General features: G+C 35.1%; 1 protein-coding gene across 2 annotated transcripts in view; it reads left to right on the top strand.

The window, feature by feature from the left end:
- Positions 1–1,547: 1,547 nt before the first annotated feature.
- Positions 1,548–13,135, top strand: part of LOC124236085 (cytochrome P450 2C42-like) — a 32,486-nt gene continuing 20,898 nt past the window's right edge. The window contains exons 1-4 of one of the 2 annotated variants that reach the window (XM_046654756.1): positions 1,548–1,684; positions 1,805–2,001; positions 3,197–3,362; positions 3,531–3,680. In XM_046654756.1, the coding sequence (XP_046510712.1) occupies positions 1,834–2,001; positions 3,197–3,362; positions 3,531–3,680 (484 nt within the window). In that variant the 5' untranslated portion in view covers positions 1,548–1,684; positions 1,805–1,833. Of the gene's footprint in view, positions 1,685–1,780; positions 2,002–3,196; positions 3,363–3,530; positions 3,681–13,135 lie in introns of those variants that run through there. The other variant, XM_046654757.1, reaches the window with a different exon arrangement.

Here is a 13,135-nt window from a genome sequence, read left to right as displayed (position 1 = left end):
ACTAAACTTTTCTGAACCCCATTTTAATCAGCAGTTGCTGTAATCATTAACTAAATTAATGTTTATTTTTAACGTCACTTTTTAGGGTGAATCATGGAATATTGAGTCAGAGTACACACTCAGTAAATTTGGAGAACTTACTTGAACTCAATGTTTTTCTTGGAGGTAGCATGCAGGACTCAGGGGATGTGAGGTCTGAGCTCTACCACCCGCAGTCTGTGTACCTAGTCAAGATGCTGAAACTCCAAGGTCAGCTTCCTCATCATTAAAATGGGAATAATTTCGCCTTAGGCAAAGATAATTTAGAGAACTGAAAGGATTATGATGGGTGCGAAAATTTCTATTTGTCAGCCTCCCTGTAAACATGAGAACTAAAACAGTTTGTAACAGAGGTCTTGACACATTTTAATTTTTCCCTTCCTAAAAGAGGTTAGAAATAACTGCTCTAATCAATTTGGAACACTACAATGATATCTTTACAGAGCATGTCTTTGTTCAAGCTTTCCCATTAGTTATCTACTAACGTATATCATTACAGTAATATTTAGATCCTCACCACCACTAAATGTCATCTCTTATCAGGTCTGCACGTTGTGGTGGTTCTGTGCTGTGGGTCTGTTTAATGAAGTCTCTGCCTTTCATCCTTCACTGAAGCCACACCACACCTATTGTTCTGTCTACAATCTCCATCTGCTTACTACATACTACAGTATTTCATTATTTCTGACAATGACAGGCCAAAAAAGCACAGAAGCAGCTGTCTCTGGAGGCAACTGGGAGATGGAGGGAGCCATAGTTCTCAAGCTCTCCTTGCCTAAATTCTCTGAGATTCACTCTTCCCTCAGTTACACTGAGCAAGTTTCACCTCTGTAGTGACAGAGAGAGTGGAGAACCTATGGTCTTTTTATCCTTGGAATCAAATAAGGGACATCTATTTAATGTGAATCCTGTTATTTCATGAACAGGGTCAATGGGGTGTAAATTCAGAGTAAATACTATTTTGTTTTGTTTTGTTTTTCTAAAATTGTTCTTGAGGCAGAGTAGTGTAAGCAATAGTGCACCACAGTGGCCATCAGAAGTCTCAGTTCTAATCTCAGTCCTCCCACCTGTGAACTGTCTGATCCTGGTGTCTCCCTTATCCATTTTAAAAATAAAAGATAACAAACTCTATTTTTCTGTGATTTTTAGGGGGGTTAATAGTAAAAGATGTGTATATTTACTTAGCACTTTACTTGATATATATATATATATATATAGTTATACAAGATGTGAGTTATGGTAGCTATTTTATGTTTAGGTGTCTGTAATGTTAGTACAGTACAGTAAAATATTTAAAAGGCTTACATTTTTAAGGAGAAAGTATCTTAATGTTTGATAAAACATTACAAGATAAATATTTTTTATATTTAAGAAATAGAATTCACTGATTTCCCCTAAAGTCATAAATTCTCAACTGGTCATCAATCTGAGAATCCAGAATATTGCGCAATATTTTGGACCAAATTGCTTACTTCAGTGGTTCTTTATCTCGGCTGCACTTGAAACTACGTGAGGGTTTTTGTTTATTTGTTTTTTAATTGCTACTTCTTGGCCCATTCCAGGCAAACTAAACCTGAATCTCAAGGATAAGAGATCGGAAAGAAGAAGAGCAAGACCAAAGAACACCTTATTTCCATCTTTATCGGTGGGTCAAAAGTCCACTCAAAAGAGAATATAAAGAGGATTTAACTGGTTAGTCTTTTTATACGTCAGAGGGGGCACTTGCTGAATTAACAGAGAGTGTCATAAAAGATTTGGATTTCAGGCTCACAGCTGTCTAAGCAAGAAGAGACAATGGATCCAGTTGTGGTCCTGGGGCTCTGTCTCTCCTGTTTGCTTTTCCTTTCACTCTGGAAACAAAGCTCCAGGAAAGGGAAGCTGCCACCTGGTCCCACTCCTCTCCCTATTATTGGAAATATCCTGCGGTTAGATGTTAAGGACATAAGCAAATCCTTACTCAATGTAAGTATGTTTTGTGCTCCTTCTGTGGCTTGCAAAGGGTAAGTAAATTAACCTTTACTTTTAAATAAAATGCATTCCTAGTGGCAAATGATTAAAATAGATCATTGTACAGAAAATACTGCACACGTCAATGTTTCCATTGATTTTTTTCTTTGTCATTGTCAGATAGTGGAATGAAGTAATGCATTTTGGAAGAAGAGAAAAATTTAAGTAATCCTAAAATAGGATCAAAATAATAAAGTGGCAAAAGTCTGGAATGCCACTGGTCTAAATTGTTTCATAGTCATTTGTTGAGATATTTTGCCTGAAGGAGAAAAAGATTAGAGAGCCTATTCAAGAAGTTACCTTCTTTATGAGCTATGGGTTTTGTTCAGATTAGTCATGAAAATTAAAGTTCTCTGAAGAAGCAAATTATGTCTAATCTCAAGAAATAGCTATGGGCTCATAATCAGCAAAATTGAGTGAAAGAAATAATCATTCAGGATCCATTGGGTGGTAAGAGTGCTCTTTTGGATTCTGCACAAAGCTGCTGTCTATGCCCTATGAATGATGCAGGATAGAAGAAATTGTTCTTCCATGAGATGCTATATGTTCATGCATTGCCTCTGTGATGCTTCCTCTCTTTCCATGTTAGTAATACCAGTGCTTTCAAAGTGGAGTAGGTGTTAGATCATCTGTGCTCATTTTTAAAAATATAGATTTCTAGTATTCATTACAGGCTACTAAAACAGAATTCCAATGAGAAGTTCCACAGGTGATACTGAAGCAATTAGCCTCATATTGTTCCAAAGATGGGAGACATTGGGGACTGAGAAATTGCTCAAGCATCAGAAGTTGACAAAACATAAGTTCAAATTTGGATCTTCTATTTATTAGCCAATGTGCACTGCAAAAGAATTTGTACTTCTCTGACATTAATTTCTTTATTTGTGAAACACAGCAAATAAACTTGCTGAATGCGTTGATGTGAGGATTATATGTAAGTTGTGTACCAATTGCCCAGATCATGGCACAGCATAGGCCCTCCATATGTGGCAGCTATAATAATCAACATGTTTAGGAATAAAATTCAGAAGTATTTAAAGCTGTGATGGCAGAATAAACATATAAAATACACGATGATAATATCATGTACAAAATGTAGACCAATTTGTGACTTCTTTTGTTATTACTGGTATTATCTTTCCATTTCCAGCTTTCAAAAGTCTATGGTCCTGTGTTCACTCTGTATTTGGGCTTGGAGCCCACTGTGGTGCTGCATGGATATGAAGCAGTGAAGGAAGCCCTGATTGATCAGGGAGAGGAGTTTTCTGGAAGAGGCAGTATCCCAATAGTTGAAAGAACTAATAATAAAAGACATGGTAGGTGTGTGTGTGCATGTTCAGCAGTGGTAATGGGAATGAGAAAATAGAAAACAGAGACTTGAAAATCTCCTCAGCAGAGTTTGGCCCATCCACAAGGGTGCCAAGTGTCAGCTTCCTTTTCTTTGTAGAGAACCTCCCTTCCAGTTTCTGTTTCCCCTCTGATAGGAATAGTGCTCAGCAATGGGAAGAGATGGAAGGAGATGCGGCGCTTTTCCCTCGTGACCTTGAGGAATTTTGGCATGGGAAAGAGGAGCATTGAAGATTGTGTTCAACAGGAAGCCAGCTGCCTTGTGGAGGAGTTGAGAAAAACTGGTGGTGAGTGATTTCATACTCTCTACCTCTGACCTTAACAGACAGCTAGCTCTCTTTTCTAATAACGTCCTTGAAATTTTTCAGGGGAAGGAAAATCTTTCATTATGGGTAGTGGCTATGAGGTCTCAGATGGAAGAAGGAGAGTGTAAAGCAGAGAGCCAAGGGAGATTTTGTGTATGTCTGCTTGTTGTGAGTGTACACTCATGATTGTGCATACAGTGTGGGCATAAAAGGTCATTTAATCCTGTCCTGTCCCAGCTTTGTTTGTTTATTTTCAAATCATTAGATTGTAAAAGTAGAAGGTTTTGAGTCATTTTTTAAAAGTTAAAGAGCATTGTTCTTCCCATAGCATAATCGTGAGTTACCTATTCCAGAACATCTCACCAGGGAACACTTGTCAAGTGTGAATAAAATTTCACACCCTTATGTTGCTGAACCAACTGACATGTGCTCTCATTTAATTGGACTGTGTTTGTATGGTCATCCTCACTGATGTGTCTGATGTTTTTTTCCAATGTACCTTCCTCCAGTCCCACCAGAAATAATGCTATATATGGTTTATGATTTAATTATATGGTTTTAATTGCTTTGGCATATCTTTGTGGAATTCTCACCAATTATAATTTTCATATAAACAAAGCATGATTTAAAAACTATCAGCATGAATTATTTCATATTAGCCACCACTTACTATATTGTCTTGAGTTATATGTTTCATGAATGTATACGCTACAGCATAATTCTGCAAAATATGCAAATACCAAGTATTATAAGGATTCATTTAACTAAACTTCAACTGCTACTAATCCCTCTCCCTAACTATAATTGGTTCTGTTTTCAATGTTACTTATTTTCCCCCCCTCTTTATTGGATTTTGGATTAGAATTAAATGGTAATTATTTACCTTCCTCTGCCAACTCTACAAACCTATCACATGCTTTTCACAATGACTGATTTTCTGCTTTGATTCCAATTTGCCCTATTTTAAAATGTATCTCCCAAAAGAAGTGAAGGAAAAACTACAAATCTGATTTTACCTGTGAATCTCTCTCACATACACACATCCCCTAGTTGTTGCAAATTATTGTCCACCTTCTTAGCTAAAATAAAACTTTTTTTGAAATTTCAGAACCCTAGAATGTGTAAAGGAGCCTGGCATAGAAGCAGATAACTCAACAGGTTTCCTAGTATTCAATGCCCTATTGTTTCTTTATATCATTTATTATTCAAGTTACCTTTAAGTAAAGCTATAAAAGTTAATTTGGGAGCATTTTGCATATAAAGTTTATTGGTCATTTGATTATGATTTCATTTTAAAGTTCCCCACCAAAAAGAAAACCTTTCCTCTACTTATTTCTTCACCTATAAAATGATAGAATTGACAAAATGATGGTCAAATTTTAAAATTTATTAAAATACACTGTACTGTTGATGACTATGCAGAATAATTTCCCACAGGTCTACAAAGGGTAGTTTTACCCAAATAAATTAAATTTAGGGGCTAATTAGTGATGGTGGAGCACTGTATTTCCTAATTGCAGAAAACTGCTTTTGTTTTCTATATATGAAATGAGGAAGTAAAAGGACTCCATTTATCAACTTTAACTTTTTTGTTTGCCTTACCCTGGATTCAGTTTGAAATAAAAATTTCTCATTTTACTTTTATTTTAGATAAACAAATCTACCTTCTTATTTTTTAATTATTTTATTGAGGTCTTAATGGCTTATAACATTGTGTAAATATCAGGTGTACATTTCAGTTACTGTATGGAGTGAAATGTTCACTACCAATCATCTGGTTGTTATCCATCACATACAAATGTGCCCCTTTACCTCTTTTACCCTGCCCCAACCCACTTCTCCTCTGGTAACTAGCAATCTGTTCTCCTTATCCACATGTGTGTTTGTTTATCTTCCACATATGAGTGAATTCATATGGCATCTGTCTTTCTCTGATTTATTTTGCTTATCATAATACCCTCAAAGTCCATCCATGTTGTCACAAATGACACCCTTTTGTCTTTTTCTGTGGCTCAGTAGTCTTCCATTGCTTATATCTACCACATCTTCTTTATCCATTCATCCATCGATGGTCACTTGGCTTGCCTCGAAGTCTTGGCTATTGTGAATAATGCTACAACAAACATAAGGATGTGTAAATCTCTTTGAATTGTTGATTCCCTGTTCTTTGGATAAATACTTCATAGTAGGATAGCTGGGTCATATGGTATTTCCATTTTTAATTTTTCAAGACCCCTCCATACTCTTTTTCCATAGTGGCTTCACCAGTTCCCAATCCTACCAGCAGTGCACGATGGTTCCCTTTCCTCTACATCCTCTCCAACACTTGTTATTTCTTGTCTTGTTAATTATTGCCATTCTGACCAGTGTAAGTTGATATTTCACTGGAGTTTTGATTAGCATTTTCCTAATAATTAGTGATGTTGAACATTTTTTCATGTACCTTTTGGACATCTGTATATCTTTTTTTAAAAGAATTTTATATGCTTTATCCAGAATTCTTTTGCCATACAAAATACGTCTGTGTTTTATAACGTTCTTTTGAGGAAAGCAAATGTAAGATGCAAGAAAGTATACAATTTTAATATACTCAATAAGGGTATTGTAAATTTCCAGTCTATTTTGCATAATATCTACTGTGATAATTAGTAGTGGTCAAATAACGTTATGATGTAAAATGTTTACTCTTCAATGATTCCTTAAAAATGAAATTGTCTTGTTTTCATTGTCCATTCTTTTCTTTTGATTAAGGAATTTTATTTTATTTTTAATTTGGCTAAATCTTTTATTGAGGTAACATTGGTTTATAACATTATATAAATTTCACATATACATCATTGTATTTTGATTTCTGTGTACACTACATCCTCTTCACCACCCGAAGACCAATTATCATCCATCACTATATACACATGCCTTGTCACTCCTTTTGCCTTCCTCTCCCCTTCTCCTCTGGTAACCACCAATCTAATTTCTGTATCTATGTGTTTGTTTATTGTTGTTGATTTTATCTTCTACTTATGAGTGACATTATAACAAATTTGACTTTCTGCATCTGACTTATTTCACTTAGCATAATACTCTCAAGTTCCGTCCATGTAGTTGCAAATGGCAAGAATTCACCCTTTTTATAGCTCAGTAGTATTCTGTTGTAGATATATACACCACATTTTCTTTATCCATTCATCTCTTGATGGACACTAAGCTTGTTTCGAAGTCTTGACTATTGTGAAAAATGAGGCAATGAACATAAGGGTGAATATATCTTTACACATTAATGTTTTGTATATCTTCTTTGGAAAAATGTCTGTCTATATCCTTTGCCATTTTTTGATTAGATTGTTCATTTTTTGTTGTTGAGTTGTCTGAGTTCGTAACAAATTTTGGAAATTAATGCCTCATCGAATATATGATTTGCACATATTTTCTCCCAGTTGGTGGGTTGTCTTTTTGTTTTGTTGATGGTTTTGTTTGCCTCACAGAAGCTTTTCAGTCTGATGTAGTCCAATTTGTTTGTTTTTTCTTTTGTTTCCCTTCACTGAGTAGAAATGGAACTCAAAAAGATACTGCTAAGACCATTGCCAAAGAGTATACTGCCCATATTTTCTTCTAGGAGTTTTATGGTTTCAAGTCTTACATTCAAGGCTTTAATACACTTTCAGTTAATTTTTGTGTATAGTGTAAGGTGGTGTCTACTTTCATTCGTTTGCACCTAGTTGTCCAATTCTCCCAACAGCAATTATTTAAGAGATTTCCTTTCTCCGTTGTATGCCCCTGGCTCCTTTGTCAAAAAATAACTAAGTATAAATGCGTGATTTTCTTTCTAGGCTCTCAATTCTGTTCCACTGATTTATGTGTCTGTTTTTCTGCCAGTACCATGCTGTTTTGATTGCTATAGCTTTGTGGTATAATTTAATTCAGGGAATGTTATACCTCCAACTTTGTTCTTTCTTCTCAGGATTGCTTTGGCTATTTGGGGTCTTTTGTTGTTCCATATAAATTTTAAGATTCTTTTTTCTATTTCTATGAAGAATGTCATTGGGATTCTGATTGGGATTGCATTGAATCTGTAGATTTCTTTAGACAATATAGACAGTTTAACTATATTTATTCTTCCTATCCATGAGCATGGAATATCTTTCCATTTATTTATGTCTTATTCAATTTATTTCAATAATACCTTAGAGATTTCTGTGTTTAGGACTTTCACTTTCTTGGTTAAATTTATTCCTAAGTATTTTATTCTTTTTTATGAGTGTAAATGGGATTGTATTCCTGATTTCTCTTTCTGTTAGTTTGTTATTAGTGTATAGAAATGCAACTGATTTTGTATGTTGATTTTGTACCCTGCAACTGCACTGCATTGGTGGATTATTTCTAATAATTTTTGGTGGATTCTTTAGGGTTTTCTATATATAGAATCATGTCATCTGCAAATTGTCACAGTTTTACTTCTTCCTTTTCAATTTGGATCACATTTAATTTTTTCCTTGTATTATTGCTCTGGCTGCAACTTCTAGTACTATGTTGAATAAGAGTGGATGGAGTGGGCTTCCATGTCTTGTTTCTGTTCTCAGAGAAACAGCTGTCAGTTTTTTACCATTGAGTATGATGTTTGCTGCGGTTTTGGCATCAATGGCCATTATTATGTTAAAGTACTTTCCTTCCATACCATTTTATTGAGAGTTTTTATCATAAATGAATGTTGGATCTTGCCAAATGCTTTCTCTGCATCTGTTGAGATGATCATGTGATTTTTTGTTTGTTTGTTTTGAGGTTGAACAATGTTTATTTTTTAATTTTCAGATGTAAATCATAATATATTTCGAATTCTGTGTAGATTACATATGTTCACCACCCAAAAACTAATTATAGTCCATACTCTCACATGTGAGCTTAATTACCCCTTTTGCGCTCCTCCTCCCTGCTTCCCCTATGGTAACCACCAATCCAATCTCTGTTGCATTGTGTTTCTTTGTCATTATTTTTATCTTCTACTTATGAGTGAGATCATATGGTATTTGACTTTTTCCCTCTGACTTATTTCACTCATCATAATACCCTCAAGGTCCATCCATGTTGTCATAAATGGCCGGATTTCATCATTTCTTATGGCTGAGTGGTAGTCCATCATGTATAAATACCGCATCTTCTTTATCCATTGGTCTCTTGATGGGCATCTAGGTTGCTTCCAAGTCTTGGCTATTGTGTATAATGCTGCAATGAACATAGAGGTGCAAGTATCTTTATGCCTTTGTGTTTTCAAGTTCTTTGGATAAATTCCCAGCAGTGGAATAGCTGGATCATATGGTAGATCTATCTTTAATTTTCTGAGGATACTCCATACTGCTCTACATAATTATTGCACCAGTTTGCACTCTCACCAGCAGTGAACAAGGGTTCCCTTCTCTCCACATCCTCTCCAACATTTGTTGTTTCCTGTCTTGTTAATTATAGCCATTCTGACCGCAGTGAGGTGATACCTCATTTTTACTTTTGATTTGCATTTCCCTGATAGCTAATGATGTTGAGCATCTTTTCATATGCCTGTTGGCCATCCATATATCTTCTGTGGAGAAATCTCTGTTCATATCTTTTGCTCATTTTATAATTGGATTGTTGTTTTTTTTGTTGTTGAGCTGTATTAGTTCTTTGTATATTTTGGATATTAAACCCTTATCTGATATATGGTTTGCAGATATCTTCTCCCAATTGTTAGGTTGCCTTTTCGTTTTGTTGATGGTTTCCTTTGCTGTGCAGAAGCTTTTTAGTTTAATGTAGTCCCATTTGTTCATTTTTTCTTTCATTTCCCTTGCCTGGTTAGACATGGGATTGAAAATATGCTGCTCAGGCTGATGTCAAAGAGTGTACTGCCTATATTTTCTTCTAGAAGTTTCATGGTTTCGGATCTAACATTCAAGTCTTTAATCCATTTTGAGTTGATTTTTGTGCATGGTGTAAGGGAATGGTCTACTTTCATTCTTTTGCATGTGGCTATCCAGTTTTCCCAACACCATTTATTGAACAGACTCTCCTTTCTCCATCGTATGCTCTTGGCTCCCTTGTCGAATATTAGCTGTCCATAAATACGTGGGTTTACTTCTGGGCTCTCAATTCTGTTCCATTGATCTGTGTGTCTGTTTTTGTGCCAGTACCATGCTATTTTGGTTACTATGGCTTTGTAGCATATTTTGAAATCCCGGAGTGTGATACCTCCAGCTTTGTTCTTTTTTCTCAGGAATCCTTCAGCTATTCGGGGTCTTTTCTTGTTCCATATACATTTTAGGATTCTTTGTTCTATTTCTGTGAAAAATGTCGTTGGAACTTTGATAGGGATTGCATTGAATCTATAGATTGCTTTAGGAAGTACGGACATTTTAACGATGGTAATTCTTCCAATCCAAGAGCACGGAATATCTTTCCATTTCTTCGTGTCTTTTTTGATTTCTTTCAACACTGTTTTATAGTTTTCGGTGTACAGATCTTTCACTTCTTTGGTTAAGTTTATTCCTAGTTATTTTATTCTTTTTGTTGCAATTGTAAATGGGATTGTATTCTTAATTTCTATTTCTGCTACTTCATTGTTAGTGTATAGACATGCAACAGATTTTTGCATGTCGATTTTGTATCCCGTGACTTGACTGTATTCCTTTATTATTTCTAACAGTTTTTTTTTTTTTAACAATACTGGTACACCTCCCAGTATTGTTTTTTTAATTATTTTTTTTATTTTTTTTTATTTTTTATTTATTTTTATTTTTTTTTTTATTTCCTTTTTCTCCCCAAAGCCCCCCTGTACATAGTTGTATATTCTTCGTTGTGGGTTCTTCTAGTTGTGGCATGTGGGACGCTGCCTCAGCGTGGTCTGATGAGCAGTGCCATGTCCGCGCCCAGGATTCGAACCAACGAAACACTGGGCCGCCTGCAGCGGAGCGCGCGAACTTAACCACTCGGCCACGGGGCCAGCCCCCTCTAACAGTTTTTTAGTGGAATCTTTAGAGTTTTCTAGATATAAAATCATGTCGTCTGCAAAGAGTGACAATTTCACTTCTTCTTTTCCAATGTGGATCCCTTTTATTTCTTTTTTCCTGCCTGATTGCTCTGCCTAGGACTTCCAATACTATGTTAAATAAGAGTGGTGAGAGTGGGCATCCTTGTCTGGTTCCTGTTCTTAGAGGGATAGCTTTCAGTTTTTCTCCATTGAGAATGATATTTGCTGTGGGTTTCTCATATATGACCTTTATTATGTTGAGGTATTTTCCTTCTATACCCATTTTATTTAGAGTTTTTATCATAAATGGATGCTGTATCTTGTCAAATGCTTTCTCTGCATCTATTGAGATGATCATGTGATTTTTATTCTTCATTTTGTTAATGTGGTGTATCACATTGATAGATTTGCACATGTTGAACCATCCCTGCATCCCTGGAATGAAACCCACTTGATCATGATGTATGATCTTTTTAACGTATTGTTGTATTCGATTTGCTAGTATTTTGTTGAGGATTTTTGCATCAATGTTCATCAGTGATATTGGCCTGTAATTTTCTCTTTTTGTGTTGTCCTTGTCTGGTTTTGGTATCAGGATGATGTTGGCTTTGTAAAAGGAGTTAGGAAGCCTCCCCACCTCTTCAATTTTTTGGAAGAGTTTGAGAAGGATAGGTATTAAGTCTTCTTTGAATGTTTGGTAGAATTCACCAGGGAAGCCATTTGGTCCTGGACTTTTGTTTTTTGGGAGGTTTTTGATTGCTGTATCAATCTCCTTTCTGGTGATTGGTCTATTCAAATTTTCTACATCTTCTTGGTCCAATTTTGGAAGGTTGTATGTTTCTAAGAATTTATCCATTTCTTCTAGATTATCCAATTTGTTGGCGTATAGCTTTTCATAGCATTCTCTTATTATCTTTTGTATTTCTGAGGTGTCCGTTGTAATCTCTCCTCTTTCATTTCTGATTTCATTTATTTGAGCCTTCCTCCTTGTTTTGTTGGTGAGTCTAGCTAAGGGTTTGGCAATTTTGTCTATCTTTTTGAAGAACCAGCTCTTGGTTTCATTAATTTTTTCTGTTTTTTTTTTTAGTCTCTATTTGTTTATTTCTGCTCTGATTTTTATTATTTCCTTCCTTCTGCTGATTTTGGGCTTTGCTTGTTGTTCTTTTTCCAGTACCTTTAGGTGCACTTTTAGATTGTCTATTTGGGATTTTTCTTCTTTGCTGAGGTAGGCCTGAATTGCTATAAACTTCCCTTGCAGAACTGCTTTTGCTGTATCCCACAGATTTTGGCATGTCGTCACACTGCCATCTTGACAAGATCCGATCATGTGATTTTTATTCCTCATTTTTTTTAATGTGATTTGTCACATTCATTGATGTGCAGATATTCAACCATCCCTACGTCCCTGGAACAAATACCATTTGATCGTGGTGTATGATCTTTTTAATGTACCGTTGTTTTCAATTTGCTAATATTTTGTTGTGCACTTTCAGATCTATGTTCATCAGGGATATTGGCCTTAATTTTTTGTATGTGCCTTGCACTCATCTGGTTTGGTGTCAGGGTAATGTTGGCCTTATAGAATGAGTTAGGAAGATTCCCTTCCTCTTCAGTTCTTTGAAGAGTTCGACAGGAATAGGTATTAAGTCTTCTTTGAATGTTTGGTAGAATTCACCAGGAAAGCCATCTGGTCCTGGACTTTTGTTTTTTGGGAAGTTTTTGATTACTGTTTCAATCTCTTTGCTTGTGATTGGTCTATTCAGATTCTCTGTTTCTTCTTGGTTCAGTTTAGAGAGGTTCTATGATTTTAAGAATTTATCCATTTCTTCTAGGTTATCCAGTTTCTTTGCATATAGCTTTTCATGGTATTCTCTTATAATCCTTTGTATTTCTATGACATCCGTTGAAATCTCTTCTCTTTCATTTCTGACTTTATTTATTTGAGTCTTATCTCTTTTTTCCTTAGTGAGCCTTGCTACGGGTTTATCAATTTTGTTTATCTTTTCAAAGAATCAATCTTATCTTTATTGACTTTTTAGATTCAATTTCATTTATTTCTGGTCTGATTTTTATTAGTTCTTTCCTTCTACTGATTATGGGCTTTGTTATTCTTTTTCTAATTCTTTTAAGCATTGTGCAAGATTGTTTACTTGAGATTTTCCTCATTTCTTGAGGTTATTGTTGTTCATATACATTAGTTTTTTTTCAAGAAATCATTGATGCATTCTTCTGTTATACATTTATTCCTTCAAATACATAAATTCACCCATAATCTCTGTCTCTTTAGTCTCCCCTTATGTTTTACAATTATTTCAACTATTCATTAAATGTAAAAAGTTGGAAGTCTCTATCAATTTTTTCTTCCTATATCAGTCCTTAATTGTTTACAGTCTTTGAAAATAGAAGTTATTCTGCACAGATAAATTAAGAAATGGACTTTTTAAAT

Source organism: Equus quagga, chromosome 2 (genome assembly GCF_021613505.1).
Source record: "Equus quagga isolate Etosha38 chromosome 2, UCLA_HA_Equagga_1.0, whole genome shotgun sequence".
NCBI classification, from domain to species: Eukaryota; Metazoa; Chordata; class Mammalia; order Perissodactyla; family Equidae; genus Equus; species Equus quagga.
This window is presented reverse-complemented; position numbering and strand designations above follow the sequence as displayed.